This window comes from Pantherophis guttatus, chromosome 2 (assembly GCF_059756535.1).
Source record: "Pantherophis guttatus breed Tessera chromosome 2, ASM5975653v1, whole genome shotgun sequence".
In the NCBI taxonomy this organism is placed as follows: Eukaryota; Metazoa; Chordata; class Lepidosauria; order Squamata; family Colubridae; genus Pantherophis; species Pantherophis guttatus.
This window is the reverse complement of record NC_142064.1, coordinates 273393193-273414160: the sequence shown is the minus strand read 5'-3', so window position 1 is coordinate 273414160 and position 20968 is coordinate 273393193. Positions and strand designations below refer to the sequence as shown.

The following is a 20968-nucleotide window of genomic DNA, read 5'->3' as shown; positions in this document are numbered from 1 at the left end:
AAGGGAAGGCCTTGTTAAAGTGGATTAATCCAGAGAATTTCCATGGAAGTGGAAGATAAAAGACAGATTGTGTGTGTGTGTGTGTGTGTGTGTGTGTGTGTGTGTGTGTGTGTGTGTAATTTATATTTGCTGATAAAGAAATAAAGAGAGACTAGTATACATCTATTTCAAGCTATTTAGCTCTCATCAGCTAGCCATACCCTTACTGGGATATTTGTTTCTTCTTTCTATGGAAATACTAAGAAATGCATCTTGAAAAATATTAATGGTATTAATTGTTGTCCCTAGAAAGTATAATCTTGAATGGTAAAAGGGTAAAATATTAAAAAAATATTGCTTGTGGGTTTTTACAGATACAGAAAAATGCACCAAGTGCCCAGATGATCAATATCCAAATGAGGACCGAGTCCAGTGTATCCCCAAAGTTATATCCTTCCTGTTTTACGAAGAACATCTGGGAATCATCCTGGTTTCTTTGGCCCTACTATTGTTCCTAACCACAGGCTTTGTTTTAGTCATATTCCTTAAATACCAAGAAACTCCCATTGTCAAAGCCAATAACCGAGACCTCTCTTACATCCTCCTGGTCTCCCTCCTGTTTTGCTTCTTGTTTCCTTTTCTCTTCATTGGTCAACCAAGGAAATCCACCTGTCTTCTCCGACAAACAATTTTCAGCATCATCTTCTCAATTGCGATTTCTTCTCTCTTGGCCAAAACAATTACCGTGGTGCTGGCTTTCTTGGCCACAAAACCAGGAAACCAAGTGAAGAGATGGTTGGGGAAGAGTTTGGCCAACTCCATTGTCCTTTTTTCTTCTGCTGTGCAAATTATCATCTGTTCCATTTGGCTGGGAGTTTTTCTCCCATTCCCTGACTCTGACTTCCACTCCCAGCCTGGACTAATCATTCTGCAATGCAATGAAGGGTCCGTTGTCATGTTCTACATCACCCTCAGCTATCTGGGCTTCCTGGCTGCCATTTGCTTCATTGTGGCTTTCCTGGCCAGAAATCTCCCTGGGGCCTTCAATGAAGCAAAACTTATCACCTTCAGCATGCTGGTCTTCTGCAGTGTCTGGGTGACTTTTGTCCCCACTTACTTAAGTACCAAAGGAAAATACATGGTGGCTGTGCAGATCTTCTCCATCCTGGCTTCCAGTGCTGGTCTGCTGGTCTGTATCTTCATTCCCAAGTGCTACATAATTATTCTGAGGCCAGATCTGAATACAAAGGAGCAGCTTACAACCAGAAGAAATGTAGAAATGTGAGACAGGAGAATGTCAACTGTCAACATGTTCCAACACCTAAACCTAGAAAATGATCCAAATTGCTCTCAAGTGTGTAGTCAACTACAAAGGTGGCCTCTTGAATGATTGTATGGAGACACTTTATGTGTTCAAACAATGAAGGTCAATGAGAGAGCTATCCAGTCAGTACCTTATTACACTCCTACCCTGGACAGCAAAGAACTGAATGAATAGGTTTGGGACCTGCACACAACCCAATTTTCCCCCATTGGAAATGGCAAATGCAGCTGATGTATTACCCTAGTAATCCACTTTTGGCGGTGGGTGAAAAAGGAAAAAAAAGCAGAAGTGTAGAGTATCTTTTGTTTATGATGCCTCAAATCCAGCATAAAATCCCAGCTAGTTGAAGTGATCCAGACTTTGCCATGAGTGGGTGCTTTCATGACCTGAAACACTTTCTGCATAAGGAATACTCCATGTATAAAGGAACCTGCCTCTCCATAATAAATAAAGACATTGTCTTGCTTCCATTTGAAGAATTTTTGTATATCAATATGTGCATTTATGGCAACCACAGAGATGGTTTGTGACAAAACTACACATATTTCATTCCTTATCAGCAGGGAAGTGAAGGTTCTAATGAACATCGTCAGTGTCTGGAGCAACAAGTCCAATTAAAGTCCATCTGAAATGGTGGAGGAGTCTCACAATCCCCAAATACTGAGTTTCTACTGAAGGGACAGTCCAATGGAAAAAGAGGAATCGAGTTTTATCACTTAGCACATGCAAAGCAAAAGTAAAACTGATCTGAAAAGGAAAGAGAGAGATTAAGTTTTGCTATTTGGTCAGATTAGGGCCAAAACATTAACTGAGTGTGAAAATGTTTTCCTTTTTCCTTTTTCCTTCCTTTTTCCTTGGGAAAAGGAAGCCCAATTTTTGCAAAAAAAGAAAGTTTTATATGGAAGCTGTTTCCCTTGTCAATTCATAAGCTCTAAAGCAGGAATCTCACTTTCAGAGGTCATTTCTCCACTAATGTTTGAGACTTCTGGAATCATCCGACAGGCACTGTGCCCAAGGTGGACTGGGCTTTTACCACCTTGACAATGGCCGGTTGAGGCTTTGAAGATGCTTTCATTAAGGGGGAAATGACCACAAGTAGTTGTCATGGGTCACCAATCAGCATTGGAAAGTTAGACTGTTGACGTTTAACTCATCTATCTCAAATTTAGAATGCACACAAGCACCTGAGGGAGTTTGTAGGTAGCCAACATAATTGAAATCTGGATGGAGATGTCCGCGACAGCCCCTTCAAGAAGAGCCAGGACGCTTCTCTGCCTTCTACAGTGGTAGTTGGGAATGTTGGCCTCTCCAGTTGAAAGCAGGTCCAGCAGAGCATCCGAAGTCATTTTCACATCAAAATAGCTATCCTGGATTGTGTAGCCCAAAGTCATGTTGGGTAAGATCCTGGTTGATCTCTTGGACAGCCAATAGGAAGGACAGGAGTTTCCACTAAGTTGGAGAGCTTTTCCTATCAATATGTGTGCAACCCATGAACATCAATCACAGCAAATGTCATTGTTCTTTTCTTTAACACTATAAAACACTACAAAAAAACCCACTTTTTTTGTCTATCAATAACTACTAATTGAGCATCAATATCCAAACACCAATATCCAATATCCAAATTCCCAGCTAAATGGGAATCTGTCAACTGTCATTGAGAGGTGGGAGATTGATCATATTTTAGGGTGAGGATTTCTTTTGAAACTGATTCTTATTTCTAAACTGCCAATTTTTGGGTTCTTTGTGTAAATTACAAAGCTGCTTAAGATTTTAGAACAGAATCACCACGAATAATGTGGGTAACATACCTTGACCAGCACAGGAAGTCTGATAATACAATTTGACCGGGATGGTATAATGTCTTCTGCCTTGAGCAGAGGGTTGGACTAGAAGACCTCTGAGGTTACTTCCAGCCCTATGATTCTATATTGTATTATTTAAAATACTTTTTCCAAGATTGCAAAAATGGAAGTCTATGTGAATGTATGAACTAGAGATGAGCTTTGTCTGAAATCCAACCTCCTTATTATTACTGATTTCTCAATTTTATCGATTTCCCCCCAAACAATGTGACCATCTACTTATTATTTTAAGAAACACAAGATAGGGTTTCCTGCTTAAGCAGAGGGTTTGATTAAAAGACCTCCCTTCCAGCTCTATTCTGATTGATTGATTGATTGATTGATTGATTGAATAAGTAAAATTGTCATTGTAGGAGAATAGTAAGGAGAATTGGGGGCAAAGTTGCCACAAATGGTGCAAGTCCAATCCCTCTTGAATTCACCCTTATCTGGTACCCATTTAGTATTGAACTTTAGATGACTAGATTAATGTCAATCACAAAGGATCAGGACCATATATGAAGTTGCAATTCAGAAGGTTTATCGCTGAAACCTATACGCCTTATGAACTGTAAAAAGACAAAGATTCCCCTTGCACATATGTGCTAGTCATTCCTGACTCTAGGGGGCGGTGTTCATCTCTGTTTCAAAGCCGAAAAGTCAGTGCTGTCCGAAGACGTCTCCGTGGTCATGTGGCCTGTATGACTGATCAAAGAGTTTAAACAGTTTTTTTCCCTCTAGTCATCAGCTGGGACTCAGGAGGCAGCAATAGATTGGGGGTGGGACCAAATAAAAGGTAAGAATAACGTGGGGGGGGTGGGGGGGTGGGAGGGTGGGGGGGGGGAGAACCGGTTCGGTGATGTCATATCGTCACTGCTACTGGCTCAGCCGAACCGGACCGAACTGGGAGGAACCCACCACTGGACTAGACACTGTTACAGGCACAAGGGATTCGAACCACTGAACTGCCAACCTTTTGATCGACAAGCTCAGCATCTTATCCACTGAGCCACCACATCCCTGAACTGTAACTGAACTGTAACTTACCGTTATTACGTAGAATCCCTATTAACTGAACTGATTAAAATTGGGAATTTCAGCAGTGATCCATTCAGATTGAGGAAGTTACTTTGTCAACCAGGCCATCCAATTAATAGATATTGTCCTGGGCATAGGACTAAAATATTTAATGTAAAGAATATTCTAAATGTTTTAGAATATTTAGAATAGCATAATGAAAAACAAGCTGCGCTAATATTTTTTGATGTGAAGGTAGCATTCAATACTATTAATTGGTTTGTGGTTTTCTGTTTTGGTTGAAAATTTGGAAAATGTGAGTTTGGGAAATAATTCTATCAAATGCATAAAATCGAAATACAGGTCAAAAACAACATTAAGTATCATTAAAGGAGATTTGGCTAAAGCATTTGAAATTCAGAAAGGGACAAGACAAGATTGCCCACTTCTGTTACTTATCATTCCAGCTTTAGAGAGTCTTAATAAAGATATAAGAGATAAGAGATATAAAATCAGATGAGAGAATAACTTTTTTGCTGAAGGAAGAAACAATGAAATGATGATTTATGGATGTGTTGTTTGAAAAAAGTGTGGACTGAATAAGGGGTTGAAGGTATTTATATGACATCTAAGAGAGAAGAAGGGTAACATGCTTGAAAATATCTACTGCAAGAAAGGTTGGAAGTTATTTATTTCTTGACTTAAGTTTTTCTTTCTGTCTTTTTACTGTAGAAAGTTAGCACCCACCCATCTCCTAGAAAAATGAAATATTCTAGGAAATATTAAAAAGGCAGAATATTACATTTCCCTGGATAAGAAAAGGAGAAACATGTTTTTAAAGACAAAGCAGCTCCCTGCAGTTCCCTGCCCCCCACTTCAGCTCTAGGATGATGGGATTAAGACCTTCACCCTCAGGACATGATAGAATTAGCTTCATTACCTCATCACCCAGCAAGATTCAACCAAGCCTGGGACTCAAGACAACCTACAAAGTTACCCCTGAATGGCCCCATGGGAGTCTGACAACCAATCCGGATACCTGCCATTACACAGGAACAGGAAGTTCCAAGGCGGAGCCCAAGAGAGGATATAAATCTCTATCTCTCTCTCTCTCCCTCACCCATGTCCTCAATTGCCCTGTACCTCAAACCATGCGGTCCTGTCCACGATTAAACCATCTTTCCAAACAGCTTCCATGCTTCCAGTGTCTTTCTCCCCACTTGGAACTGAACCCAGATGAACATTTCTTCCAACATTACTTTGGTTTTTTGCAATTTTTTCTTTCTTTTTCTTTAGATTTAACTTTTACTTTGCAAAATATTTTTATTAAAATTTATGAATAAACAGCAGAGTATAGCACTTGGAAAAAGGAGTTTAATTGCAAGAAAACTGGTTCTGGCCAAATAATAGGAAAAACAGATCAGAAAGAAGAGCAGATTCATGATGAAAATCTTTTCATCATTATAGCTCAGTTATATGGTGGTAAATTAGGGAACTGCCATCTTATCAGCTGCATTGTCCTGAGGAGACATCCAAAATCAAGCAGAACATTACAATATTCATGAAATACTGAATCTCTCTCTCTCTCTCTCTCTCTCTCTCTCTCCCTCCCTCCCTCCCTCCCTCCCTCTCTCTCTCTCCCTCTTATATTTCTCCCAGGAAAATGCCCCCTCCCCAATGAATTGGCAGATAGGATTTGGGGGATGGAAGGGATCATTTATGAACTAATTGCCTCACAATCCTCATTAGAACTTGATGTCCTTTACCTAATTACACACTGGTTTTTGTTCAGACCCAATCATCACTTACTTCTATTCTCAATCTTGTATGCAAAACTTTATATAAAATCAAAAGAAGGGAATCCTCCCTTCTTTAGGCCCGTCCTTTTCCCCTGTACTACCAATAAGAAAAAAAAATAGCCTCCCACACTCAACCATAGCATCCACAAACACTCACGCACAGGAGTAGGATTGAAAAAATGTAGCAACTGGTTATCTGCCTGGTTGCTGGGTGGGTGTGGCCATGGGGGCATGGCCTACTTGGCCTCATGCACTATGGTGTGTGTGTGGGAGGCATTTTTGCCCTCCCCAGGCTCCAGAGGCTTTCCTCAAGCCACTTTTTTGAGGGCGAAAATGGCTCCGAAGGCCAGAAACACGTCCGTTTTTGTATTTCTGATACTTTCTGTAGGCCCATTTTTCACCTTCCCTAGGCTCTGGAGGCTTTTATCGAGCCTCCAGGATGGTGAAAATGGCTTCCCTTGGGCTCAAAAGGCCCTCCAGAGGCCAAAAACTGGCTTGTTTCTGGACTTCCAGAACTTCTGGGAGGCCTGTTTTTTGCCCTCCCAGAGTCTCTGTGTGGGCCCTGCACTTACCTCACATCCAAAACGGGTCGCGTGAAGACTCCTGAGAGGGGCAGGACAGGATGGGCGTGGCAAGCCAGTCCTTGCAACTAGTGGTTCGGTGAACCAGATGTAAAATTAGCATCTGGTTCACCAGAACTGGTCCAAACCAGCTGAATACCACCCGTACTTACACACTCAACATCAAAGAGAAAGGGGGGAGGGAACACTTTTATTATAAACTGGGAATCTATGTCCATTACTTAAAGAAATTATTTATTTTTAAAAATTTGATTTTTTAAAAAATTAAACTACCAAACTCCATTTGTTACAAGTTTTAATTGACATTTCTGGGAATCCCATATAGAAAACGCAATGCACTATTTTATTTTGACATCAAGTGTTCTTTTGTATTCAGGTCTGGTCTTAGGAAAATAATGTAACATTTGGGGAGAAAAATTAATAGCAACAGGCTAGCGCTGGAAGCCAACATGGAGAAGATTTGCACGGCAACCATATACTTCCCCTTGGTGCTCAGGTAGGTGGGTACAAAGGATATCCAGACGCTACAGAAGACCATCATGCTGAAGGTGATCAGCTTAGCTTCATTGAAGCCTCCGGGTAGATTTCTGGACAGAAAAGCCACTGTGAAGCAGATGACAGCTAGGAAGCCCATGTAGCCAAGAGCAAGGTAGAACATGGCAACAGAGCCTTCATTACATTGCAGGATGACCTCAGCGGATTCTGAGTACATGTCTGACTCAGGGAATGGAGAAAAGATGCCCAACCAGATGCTGCAGAGGACAACTTGGACACCAGAGCAAGAAAGGATGATAGAATTGGCCAAGCTCTTCCCCAGCCACCTCTGCACTTTATTCCCTGGTTTTGTGGCCAAGAAGGCTAACACAACCATGACAGTTTTGGCCAAGACAGTAGAAATGGCTACTGTGAAGATGTTGCTGAATGCTGTTTGTTGGACAAGGCAAGTGGTTCTCCTTGGCCGGCCAATGAATAGGAAGGAGGTCAAGAAGGAAAGTAGGAGGGAGATGAGGAGGATGTAGGAGAGATGCCGATTGTTGGCTTTGACTATGGGAGTTTCTTGGAATTTAATGAATATTCCGAAGACAAAAGCTGTTATTAAAGACAGGAACAAGGCAAGGAAAACTAGGATGATCCCCAAATTTTCTCGATAGGATAGGAAAGTTTCAATCTTGGATATACAGTCATCTCGGTTGATATTTGGATGCTGATCTGCTGGACATTTTGTGCATTTTTCGGCATCTGAAAAAGAGCAAGATTAATATCTATCATAAAGCATATTCTTTCATCAGCTGCATCATTGGAGAGAAACCGGTGATGGTGTGGATGAATGTGTATGGAGAAAGAAAGTATGCAGACTGGTTAGTAAATGTCATTAGTATAAACAGAAGGATGAGTGATACCTTTTGAAGGTGAAACCCAAAGCAATCCACAGCCCTGCCAGCAATGATCCATGGAGGGGTGCTCATTGCACTTCCTGCATTGGACTAGTTCAAGCACAGGAAGGAGTAAATGATTGGACACAAGTGGCACTTTTAAGCTCTGAATCTTTGAAGAAGGAAGATATTTCACAATAGATTCAGCAGCTGGTCTGCATGTGTAAATTGGCTATTAAGAAAGCTGATTTATTAAAATCTCCTTTGCAAATATTAATTCCCCATTCCATTTTGATCATAGAGAGGGTCAGGTCTTCTCTTTGTGGGAAGCCCCCCACCCCCAGAAGAATGAAATATTTTGGAAAATATCAGGGGTGCTATTCAGCAAGTTCTGACAGGTTCTGGAGAACTGGTAGCAGAAATTTCGAGCAGTTCAGAGAACCAGTAGCGGAAAATTTGAGTAGCTCAGAGAACCAGCAAATACCACTTCTGGCTGGCCCCAGGGTGGGGTGGGAATGGAGATTTTGCAATATCCTTCCCCTGGAGTGGAGTGGGAATGGAGATTTTGCAGTATCCTTCACCTCCCACGCCAACCAAGCCATGCCAACAGAACCGATAGTAAAAAAAAAATTAATTCCACCACTGGAAAATATACTGCTCAAAAAAATAAAGGGAACACAAGCAGAAGACATCCGAGATCTGAATGAATGAAATAGTCTTATTAAATACTTTGTTCTTTACGTATAGTAGTTTATACACTGCTCAAACAACTAAAGGGAACACAAAACTACTGTATGTAATGAACAAAGTATTTAATAAGGCTATTTCATTCATTCAGATCTCGGATGTCTTCTGCTTGTGTTCCCTTTATTTTTTTGAGCAGTGTATTAAAAAGGCAGAATATTATATTTCCCTAAAGGAGAAATGGAGAAAGAAGCTCTTCAAGACAGAAAGCAACACCCACCTTTTCTTAATAGCCCACAGCAGTTGCCAGCACTTAAGAGATAAAAAGCTTATTGAAAGAAGAAGCCAACCCATTCAAGACAGGATATTTTGAAACTGCTTGTAGCAAAGTTTGACAGCTAGGAAAGGCAGAGTGATAGGATTAGAAGCAGCCCCTCACTCAAGATCCAAAATAGGATGAAATACACATTAGCCACAATAGGAATTGCCCAACACCCTTTCAGAACTCAAGCCCCTTCATTGCATGACCCCAGAGCAGTTCCAAATTCAGAGTCACAGGAACCTGGGAGCTCAGATAAACAATAATCCAGCGGTTTATCAGATTAGCTCAGACAAGCACAGGATTTGCATTACCCCTTTTGCCTATAGAGCCAGCTATGACCCCTGCATGACCCCTACGTAACCCCGCCCCCCCAATAGGAATCTGACAACAGCCAATAGAATATTAAAGGACATGTCCTTGCACATGAACGGGAAGCTCAAATACAAAGCCCAAAGAAGGTATAAAAACCCACCCACTCTCAACTCCATTTTGTCAGCTGTCCAGAATCACATGTGGTTCTGCTTCAACAATAAACTTCTCTTTCCAATCAGCCTCCATGTTTCCAGTGTCTTTCTCCCAGCTTGGAACTGAACCAGATGGATTTTCCTTACAACATCTTCCTCTGACTGATGGATTCCCATCCCTTATCTCCTACCCATTCCCAGAAACCAAGCACCAGTGGTTTCGGTATCCTTGACATCTCCATTGAAAATTGATGGAAAAAAATACTACTCAATGGGTACAGTTCTTTCTGTTTTGCCAGCTAAGAGGATAAATTTGTCCATTTCACCCACTTTAAAACAATATGAAGTTCAAATCAAGAAGATAGGAAGGAAGGAAGGAAGGAAGGAAGGAAGGAAGGAAGGAAGGAAGGAAGGAAGGAAGGAAGGAAGGAAGGAAGGAAGGAAGGAAGCCTTGGTGGAGCCTTGGTAGTACAGTGGTCTAAAGCACCCTGTTATTAAGATCAGCTGCCTGCAATTACTGCAGGGTTCGAATCTCGCCAAGGCTCAAGGTTGACTCAGCCTTCCATCCTTTCTAAGGTAGGTAAATTGAGGACCCAGTTGTGGGGGCAATAAGCTGACTTTGTATAAATATACAAAAAGGATGAAGGCTATTGCTTAGCACATTGTAAGCCGCCCTGAGTCTCCAGAGAAGGGCGGCACATAAATCAAATTTAAAAGAAAAAAAGAAGAAGAAGGAAGGAAGGAAGGAAGGAAGGAAGGAAGGAAGGAAGGAAGGAAGGAAGGAAGGAAGGAAGGAAGGAAGAGCTAACTGTTGGAATTGTTCCTAAACCTGTTAAAAAAAAAAAGATCAGTATTTTATTCATGCATTAGTACAGGGGTGTCAAACTCGCAGCCCACAGGCCAAATGCATCACACGCTGGCCACGCCCACCCATTTTAGTGAAGTGGAAAAAGTCGTGATATGTCACGTGACGACAACATGATGATGCGAGTTTGACACCCTGCATTAGTCGGAGAGGAGAGGAAAACAGTGTCAGAAGTTATCCATTTCTCCAGAGACACCAAGAGAAAAATGCCAGCAGTTCATCAGTAAGGAAGTTGAAAAAAAAAAAGGAATGCTATTTCCCTTCTAATTCCAGGCCTTCGCTGATCTTCTTTTTTAAATATCCTGCTCCCGATTTATAATAACAGATTATTTCTCATGACACCCTATGGATTATTTGTATTAAAAGAAATTATTTTGAATGCCAAGTTTAAAAATGCCTTTCAAAACATATTTCATGAGCAATGTCTGAGACAATGGTCTTCCCCAAAGTCTTCCCCTTTTCTCTGTATCATTCACCTTCCATGGTTGAGATAGTTCCTTCCGGACAAGGAAGACACTTGTAGCAGCAGATGGGTTTTCCTTCCAGAACCACCTTCATGAATCCGGGATGACAGCTTTCCATACACCTGGAAGTTGGGAGGGACTGAGGAGCAAAAAGAAATACCATACTTTTCAGAGTATAAGACGCACTTCCCCCCCCCCAAAAAAAGAGGGTGGAAATGTTGGTGCGTCTTATACACAAAATACAGCCATTTTTGGCCTCCCAAAACCCCGGCCCATGTGTCTCGTTTTTGCCAAAAACAGGCCAGTTTTTCACAAAAATGGGATGCACAGAGGGTTTGGGAGGCCTGCAGAGTGCTCCTGGGAACTGGGGAGGGCAAAGATGCAATGCATGGGAGGTTTGGGAGGCCAAAAATGGAGCCATTTTTCACAAAAACGGTCCATTTTTCACAAAAACGGGATGCAAAGTGGGTTTGGGAGGCCTGCAGAGTGCTCCTGGGGGCTGGGGAGGGCAGAAATGCGATGCATGGGGGGTTTGGGAGACCAAAATTTGGCCCATTTTTCACAAAAACGGCCCATTTTTCACAAAGACTGGGCGCACAGAGGGTTTGGGAGTCCTGTAGAGTGCTCCTGGGAGCTGGAGAGGGCAAAAACTTTTTTTTCTTGTTTACCTCTTTGAAATCTTGGTGCATCTTATATTCCAGCGTGTCTTATAGTCCAAAAAATACAGCGCATACAGACAAATAAATGTATTTTCAGAAAAAAATATAAAAATTAAAGACTTTACTGTTCATGGCCAGCTCAATATCTCATAAAGGTGAAATTTGCACACTTGAGAACCTGATTAGCTGACACGAAAACTCAAATGCATTGAAAGAAAACACCCTCTCACTTCAAAGTACAATCCTGTTTTTACCACCTTCAGTGGAATAAAAGCCATATTACATGTAGACTAGACTAGACTAGACTAGACTAGACTAGACTAGACTAGACTAGACTAGACTAGAATAGAATAGAATAGAATAGAATAGAATAGAATAGAATAGAATAGAATAACAGAATTGGAAGGGTCCTTGGCGGTCTTCTAGTCCAACACCCTGTCCAGGCAGGAAACCCTACACCACTTCAGACAAATGGTTATCCAACATCTTCTTAAGAATTTCCAGTGTTGGGGCATTCACAACTTCTGCAGGCAAGTTGTTCCACTTATTAATTGTTCTAAGTATCAGGAAATTTCTCCTTAGTTCTAAATTGCTTCTCTCCTTGTTTAGTTTCCACCTATTATTTCTTGTTCTACCCCCAGGTTCCCTGAAGAATAGTTTGACTTCCTTTTCTTTGTGGCAACCCCTGAGATTTATTTATTATTTTATTTTTATTTATTAAATTTCTATACCGCCCTTCTCCCGAAGGACTCAGGGCGGTGAACAGCCAGAAGATAAAACAGAGATATTGGAAACTGCTATCATGTCTCCCCTAGTCCTTCTCTTCATTAAACTAGACATACCCAGTTCCTGCAACCGTTCTTCATATGTTTTATCCCCCAGTCCCCTAATCATCTTTGTTGCTCTTCACGTTTTCTGAATAGTTTTTATCCCAGAGCTATAATTGCACTCAACAATGAACTAAAGGGCCACCATCAGTGACAGCATTATTCGGTCTGTTGTGTGGATGTTTGGGTGGTTGAAAGGCAGGGAATTTGTGGTGGTGGTGGTGGGTGTTTAGGGATTATTATGTGTGGTGGGCCTGGTCTTTGGGTGTTAAGTGAACTTTGTTGTATGGGTATACTGTGTATATATGTACAATGACAATAAACTTAAACTTAAACATATTAGCCTCAGAGTGTTCAGCATTCCTACCTGCATAGTACTCTTCTGGTCAATGGTAATGTTAAAATTCTGAGATGTCCTTTTTTCTAGACTCCCAGATTTCACTCTCTTGACAGAATTGTTTGGAAAAACACTCCAATTCACAATGTCCAAGTCAGCTGTCAGATCTCCTGTCTTATCCACGTATACTCCCTCTATGGAATTATTATGAAACTGAGAGCTTTGAAGGAAGGGATGAAGCTGGAAAGGAAAATAAGAGTTTAGAAGGAACATCAGATTTTTTTTTTTAAAAAAAAACCCATTTCTTGATCTTCATTGAGAGGGATCTCAACATTTCTCTCTCTCTTTCCAAAAACAGATTCTGTTTTCAGTTCCAAATTTGGTTAGGAGAGTGTCAATAAAAGGTAAAGATAAAGGTTCCCCTCGCACATATGTGCTGGTCGTTCCCGACTCTAGGGGGCAGTGCTCATCTCCGTTTCATAGCCGAAGAGCCAGTGCTGTCTGAAGACGTCTCCGTGGTCATGTGGCCGGCATGACTAAACACCAAAGGCACACGGAACGCTGTTACCTTCCCACCAAAGGTGGTTCCTATTTTTCTACTTACATTTTTTATGTGCTTTCGAACTGCTAGGTTGGCAGAAGCTGGGACAAGTAACGGGAGCTCATCCTGTTACGCGGCACTAGGGATTCGTACCACTGAACTGCCGACCTTTCGATCGACAAGCTCAGTGTCTTAGCCACTGAGCCACCGTGTCCCTTAGAGTGTCAATAAACACCCATAAACATAAATAACAATTGAATAGACAGAACACCATAAAGCATCTCACTTAGGATCCAGAGGTTTATGCTTTAAATTCTAATAAACCTCTGGATCCTAAGGGAGATGCTTTATGATGTGCTGTCTGTTCAATAAATACCAATAAGCATAGGAATAATAACAGCTGCTGATGTAATGTTTGAAGATCTAGACCAGTCATTGTTCTGGTCTAGATGATCAGGGGGAAAAACCTAATTATTGAGCATAGCTGCACTTAATAACAATCGAACAGACAGCACACCATAAAGCATCTCACTTAGGATCCAGAGGTTTATTAGAATTTAAAGCATAGCAAACAAAGCCTTTCCTGTAGGCACTTACATCACATTGCAATGAGGGTCAATCGGACATTTCATTATATACCTTAAAACCACAAAACCACATGACTTTCAGGATTCTGCCATTGAGCGTAACAAGAGGGCCTGTTGTCCATGTTACAACACAGTTATTTTTCACATGTACTTTAAGTACACACTTCCTATTTGTCTACAGCATTTTGTATCACAAAATGTACCACAACATTAATCAACCCAAAGGAAAAATGGATGGAAAAACTGATGGAGTTTGCAGAGATAGACCAAATTAATTGCTATATACCCCAACTATGCTGGGGTAGACCAGGTGTCTCGATAGAAAAACACTTAATCTTTCCCCTGGCTCAAACTGATGAAGGGAGGAGAACTTGTGGCTCAGAGGTTAATTCAACTGCCTAACATGCAGGAAGCCCAACTTTGAATCCGAGTAAGGGTATGGCTAGCTGATGAGAGCTAAATAGTTTGAAATAGATCTATACAAGTCTCTCTTTATTTCTTTATCAGCAAAATATAAATTTTGTGCTTAGTGCAATTAAAACATTGAAGGTCCCATTAATTTTGGGGGAAGAACTAAGCATCTGTTTTATATTTGCTTATATAGGTCTGTAGGTCTTCCATGAGGTAATCTTTGCTTGATCACATGTGTTGGTGGTGGTGGTGCTGGTGATAATTACCAATAATAAATGCTTGGGCTATGCCTGCTTTTTAGTTCTGGGCTTTAACTGCCTTTGTGATGAGCTTTTTTTATTCATCGGTAATTCTGGGGTATGTAATGGCGAGCTTCCTAAAGTCCTTAATTGGGATGACATACAAACTTCAGTAACTAAGCAAATAAATAAAAACATAGCTGTTTGATTTCAATTCCAGAAAGGTGCTTTGGGACATATATAAGTGAAAATGTAGCACCTGTTTGCAGCAGTTTAAAGTAGCACTGCACAGACCTAATGAATGGAATATAAGTAGTTCTAGACTTACAACCAAAATTGGTACCAAAACTTCCTTCGTTAAGGGAGGCAGATATTAAGTGAGTCACACACAAGTTTACATTTTTTTTAAAAATTGCATGCTCTGGTATCCTGGCTTCTGCTGTGTTTCTAATACGGTGTCATCATTTGAAAGTGGAGTTATATCCCTAGTTTCATGTTGGGCCAGCTTTACATAATTCTGTTTTTTTTAAAAAAATACAAAATAGCTTTTCTCTTTTCTTCTATCTTTGGCCAAGTAAGAACATCCTCAGTTTGGGGACAATTAGATTCTCATCATTTTCAACATACATATGTATATGTATGTATGTATATACATACATACATACATACATACATACATACATACATATATAATGTTTTTCTGTCAAAGCACCTGGTCTACCCCAATATGGGAGGGAGCATACTGCTTTCCTTTCGCCTTTCAGCTCCAATCCAGGAGCCCTCAAGCAGTCGCATTCACGACAAACCATTTAATACCAAATTTATATTTGCTGATAAAGATACTATATATATATAGTTTTGTTTCTGCTTGGAAACCACCTCTAGATATTGTGGTCAAAAGAGAAAGAAAAGGGAAGTTTTACTTTATTTACTGATTAAAAAAAAGATTTACTGATTAAATAAGTCAGTTGTTATAGGAATTGCTAGTATGTTAGTACGTAAATAGTAATAGTAAATAGTAATTAGTAAATAGTTAAGGCTCTAACTTACCCTTTTTATTCTACTGGATGGAAAAAAGTTGGAAGTTAATGCATTTCCCACCCCCCAAACCAACAATTCCATTCCCCATTTCTCTACTATTCTTATTTTCATTTGTATTTTATGTTATGCAATTAAAAAAAGAAATAAAAATTGTCTTTGAAAAAATAAAAAAGAGGAAAGTGTTGTAAAAATAAGGATTGGGGGAATGAGAAGAAAAAAGAAGAGAGAAATGTATTCCAATTAGGTTAGATCTGAATTTATTTAATTAAATTGAATATAAAATTTAATTTAATTTTTCTAAGTAAGTAACCTAGGCATCCGCTTACAAAACTGATTCCCATTTGTAGGTGTTACATGTGTCATGGAAAAGAGATACCTGCCAAGCCTTCAGGCTTTCAGCTTCTAGCTTCGTGCCCCTGTTCCTTCCTGATCTCTTGAATGTGGAGATATAAGCTGAATGTAAGGCCCTTCCCACAGCCCACATGCTGTTGTAAATGAGATAGCTGTCCATAGCCAAGATCCGATCCATCTGCTCTTCCCTCAGAGCCACCAGTTCTTCTCTCTGTCTGCACCGTCTCCAGACTTTCACTGAAAAGGCATCCTTAGTGGAGGAACATGTAAATGTATTCTTCACAAAGTGATACATGCGTGTGTATAAGAGGTCAATTGCATCGTAGTTTGCCCATTTCCTTTTTTGCACCAGAAAGGAAAAAATGCCAGCAAGGTATTTAGAGGAAAATCTAGTAAGCATCAACTCAAAAGTGAGGTCCCAGTGAGCTGTGGTGATCCAGACATTTCTTACGGTGGTTTTCTGAATGCGTTGAACTATTGATTTTACGAAAAAGATTCCTCTATGGAAGGAACTAATGTCTGAACCATAAACAAAGACATTAACTTCTGTCCACTGGAAAAAAGATTTAACTGTTGAAACTGTAGAATCTGTATTTAGCGGGAAAGTTTGATATATAACTACACAAATGCCATTCCTTAACAACAAAGAAGACATTGTCCTCATGAACCTGTCCCCCTGCTCAGTTTCTGGAGCAATGAGACCAACTAAAGTCCACTTGAAGTAGAGAAGAAGCTGGACTATCGCCGGGTACTGGAGTCCTTCGGCAGGGAGCATCGGGTAGAAGAAGGGGAACTGAGTTTTATCCCTCAGAATAAGGGAAGCCAAACTGTGACTGATCTGAAAGGAAGGGTATTTTAAATTTAACAAGCAAAATATCATTTCTGTCATGTTCACAATCAAACTCTGCTTTTCTTTTAAAATAGTTTGACCTCGGGTTGAAAGTTACATAACTGAAAACTGCCTTCCCAAGAAAGACACACCTGAGGGACTTTGTAGGTGCCCAACATGTTTGAAATCTGGATGGAGATGCCAGTCTCGGCCTCTTCTAGAACAGCCACTGTGTTTCTCTGCCTTCCACACCTGTAGTTGGGAACATTGGCCTCCCCGTCTGAAAGCAGATCCAGCAATGGATCTGAAGTCATTTCAACTTTGAAGAAATTTTCATAGATATTGTAACCTAGAGTGAGGTTAGGTAAGAGATGGCCATTCTGGTTGATATCCTCAGTGGCAAAAAGGAAAGGCAGAAATTTCGAATAAAATTTGGATGTCCTTCTGCAGGTATTAACATATCAGCGAAAATTACATTTAACATTTATTCCATGATAATACTTTTAATCCATTCAATCATAAGTTTTATTTCAAATGTTACTATTATTTGCAACATTCCAAATTATTGCCATACAAAAAGAATAAAAACAACAAAAAAGAGAAAGAGAGAGAGAGAGAGAGAGAGAGAGAGAGAGAGAGAAGGATCATATAGTATTCATTTATTTATTATTTATTTATTAGTTCAATTTATATGCCGTCCTTCTCCGAAGACTCGGGGCAGCTTACAATGCACTTATAGCAATAGCCTTCATTCTTTTGTATATACCTGCTTATTAGGACTTTTGGCCCCCCATAAGCGGTGTTTCTACAAGGTCAGCTTATTGCCCCCACAATCCGGGTCCTCAATTTACCTACCTCGGAAGGATGGAAGGCTGAGTCAACCTTGAGCCTGGTGAGATTTGAACTCATACTAATTGCAGGCAGCTGGCAGCTAAGTGCTACATAACAGCACTTAGTCCGCTGCACCACCAAGGCTCTTGGTGCCTTCAAAACCACTCTCCTGTTTGGTTACACTAACACCACTTTTGCTCCTGGGGAGGAAAATCTAGACAGGCAAATCTAGACAGCATACTAAAAAGCAGAGACATCACCCTGCCAACAAAAGTGCATATAGTCAAGCCTATGGTTTTCCCAGTTGAAATGTATGGCTGTGAAAGTTGGACCATAAGAACGGCTGAATGCCAAAGAATTGAGGCCTTTGAACTATGGTGCTGGAGAAGACTCCTGCAAGTCCCTTCCTTGGATTGCAAGGCGATCAAAACGGTCAGTCCTAGAGGAGATCAACCCTGACTGCTCTTTAGAAGGCCAGATCCTGAAGATAAAACTCAAATACTTTGGCCACTTAATGAGAAGGAAGAACTCACTGGAGAAGAGCCTGGGAAAAATTGAGGGCAAAAGAAGAAGGGGATGACAGAGAATGAGATGGCTGGATGGAGTCAATGAAGCAGTAGGCGTGAGCTTAAATGGACTCCGGGGGATGGTAGAGGACAGGAAGGCCTGGAGGAACATTGGCCTTGGGATAGCGAGGGGTCAGACACGACTTCGCAACTAACAACGAAACAGCACTTTAAATTCATGCCTTGGTCTTCAAGCATTTTCTCCCATATCTGATGAACCGTTTCCTCTTTCTTAATGAGATACAGGGTGAGATACTGCTGTGCTTTGAGACAACAAAGGTTGAACCTCTGTTAGAAGGATTTTTGTTGAGGTTTTATTGTTGTTGCTGTTTCTGAGGTTATGATTCTTTTCCTCTTCTCAATTCTATTTCTTCTAATTATAAGACTCCCAGAGTCAAACAACCAATGAGTTCTGTGAATAAACAAATAAACCAACCAACCAACCAACCAACCAACCAACCAACCAACCAACCAACCAATATAATGGATATATTTTCATTGAAAAAGATTCTTAGGTCTTCCCATGAACTTCTGAATGAGAATCAGTTGCAATCTCTGTGAATAGCTATCTGGGACTTTTTCCAAATTTTGGGCTTAGACAACTTAGAACTATGCCGACTTCAGTCTGACCTAAGCATAGTACATAAAATTATCTGCCACAATGTCCTTCCTGTCAATGACTACTTCAGCTTCAACCACAACAATACACAAGCACACAATAGATACAAACTTAAAGCGAACCACTCCAAACTCGACTGCAGAAAATACGACTTCAGCAACAGAGTGGTCAATGCCTGGAATGCACTACCTGACTCTGTGGTTTCATCCCAAAACCCCCAAAATTTTAACCTAAGACTGTATTGTTGACCTCACCCTATTCCTAAGAGGTCTGTAAGGGGTGTGCATTAGTGCACCAGTGTGCCTACTGTCCCTGTCCTAATATTCCTTTTTACTTACTCTTTTCATGTATTCAAATTATGTTTATACTTTTACCTGTTATCTTATATATGCTTGACAAAATAAAACAAACAAACAAACAAATAAACAAACAACTAAATAGCAGTAAATTTTGGTGTGGAAAAAACAATGATGGCGTTATCTCATTTCTGATGCAGAGAGAAATTCTAGCATCCCTCTTGAGCGCTTGGACCAGGCATCCCACAGAATCAGCTCAGCTCAATCCTTCTCTTCCTCTGTGGCCACATTGCAGCTCTGCTCATGGTTACAAAGGAAAGTAGATAGGGACAACCGTTCTGATTGGGTTCTGATATTTGAAAGTTTAAAATGAGCTTCATTGCCTGCGGTGTATAATAATGACCGCAAGATAAAATAAAACAAGTTAAGAAAAGGAACAGAACAAGGGGAGAGCAGCTTGGGTTTTAAGAATGTTGGAAATGTAGACATTCATTGGAGAAGGAGTGTCTGTAATGTAGTGCAGAAAGATTGAGAAGGGGAACTTTTTGAAGGACTTCTATCGAACTTTAATGATTGAAAAATAGCCTTCATTGTAGAGATGATGCCACTAATGAAATCATCTCAATTCAATTCAAATCTTTATTGTCACTGCACAACATATGTACAATGAGATTGGTTGAGCTCCCTCAGTGCACACACCCCAACACAACACAAATCACAGTGAAGACAGAAAATCCCTAACCCAAATCAATCATATTAACAAAACACCCAGTCCTACTGCACCGGTGTGAACATGTTACACATTGCGCCGGCCCTGCAGTCCATCATACTATGAATTTATGATGTTATTTCTCATTCAGGAGTCTGACAGCTGACAGATAAAAAACGTTCTTCAGCCTGTTTGTGTGCCTGGCTATACTTCTATATCTCCTTCCCGATGGTAGGAGGGTAAAGAAGGAGTAACCAGGGTGAGAGTTGTCCCTGAGAATTTTCCTCACTCTTCTAAGGCAACGAGCCCTAGCAATCTCATCTAGTGGTATCAGGGGAAAGCCCATGATGTTTTGTGCTGTGCTCACCACCCTCTGTAACGTTTTTTCTATCCGCAGCTGTCAAACGAGCATACAAGTTATCTCCTGATTTGTAATGATTGTCTGAGTCCACTTTACCCTGCTCTAGAGTCAGAAAGCATTTGGCTTGTGTAGGTTCGTGTTGGCCATAGAAGCAGCAGCATACAGCTGAGCTCAGAGGTGAGGCGGAAGGGAAAGGTCCTTAGGTGCCTCTGTGTGCACAATCTAGCTCTGCTCGTAGGACAAAAATGAAATGGAACGGGACAAATACCTTGGCTGGAGTCTTAGACTTTACAGCTCAAAAGGAGCAGCTTCACCTGCAGTGTGAAAACTGAAGGCAGAATCAGAAACTAACTTAGCAAAAGGAGCCGATCAAGGTAGAGCACCTTACATTTTCAGAGGACTGGAACTGTAGACATGCATTGAAAATGGAGTGGCTGTAAGGCAACGCAGAACTTACTTAATGAACTTCATCGAAGGACTTCTATCAAACTCTAACGATTGAAAAATGGCGTTCATTGTAGAGACTATGCCACTAATGAAATAATCTCCTGGTTTGTAATGATTCTCTGGGTCCACTTCACCCTGTCCCAGAGTCAGGAGACATTTGGCTTTGCGTATCCCACAGGCTCCCCTTGGCCACAGGAGCAGAATATGTAGAAGCAGCAGCCACATGGTCTGTGTTTCTGACTGAGCCTTCTCTGTGGCACCTGGTTTCTAACAATGTATGAGATGAGGTGGTGGAAGAAACCAAAACCTCTTCCAGGAAAGTAGCTTCAGATCAGTCAGGGCCCATCCAAGGGACATGAACACAGAATCTGCCTGTCCTGAAACCAGACCCAGATTCTCTTTCGGTCTCCAGAGCCATTTATGTAGCCAGTATTTTTTTTCATATAGACTCCACTCAACTTTGCCTTTGAGTCTGATACTGATGTCAAACCACCTTCTGACTTGTTTGTCTAAAATTTTCCTGAAAGTTTGCAGAAATATCTCTGCAGTCCTAACATAAAGACAACAAAATCACTATAATTTGGATAATTGCAAGGAAGAG

General features: G+C 40.8%; 1 protein-coding gene across 1 annotated transcript; it reads right to left on the bottom strand.

The window, feature by feature from the left end:
• Window positions 1-6828: 6828 nt before the first annotated feature.
• Window positions 6829-20592, bottom strand: LOC148115914 (vomeronasal type-2 receptor 26-like). Its single transcript, XM_087885287.1, has 4 exons — window positions 20378-20592; window positions 16691-16982; window positions 10729-10855; window positions 6829-7783 (listed from the first exon to the last, which is right to left on the bottom strand). The coding sequence occupies exons 1-4, from the start codon at window positions 20590-20592 to the stop codon at window positions 6888-6890; spliced, it is 1530 nt and encodes a 509-aa protein (XP_087741413.1). The 3' UTR covers window positions 6829-6887.
• Window positions 20593-20968: the final 376 nt, after the last annotated feature.

Excerpts from the sequence above, each read along its gene's own strand:
- LOC148115914 (XM_087885287.1), bottom strand. The coding sequence starts at position 20,592 with ATGTGGCTGCTGCTTCTACATATTCTGCTCCTGTGGCCAAGGGGAGCC. Across the intron at positions 10,856-16,690 it reads GCACCTACAAAGTCCCTCAG|TCCCTCCCAACTTCCAGGTG; the intron begins GTGTGTCTTTCT and ends TTTGCTCCTCAG. Across the intron at positions 7,784-10,728 it reads AACTATCTCAACCATGGAAG|ATGCCGAAAAATGCACAAAA; the intron begins GTGAATGATACA and ends GCTCTTTTTCAG.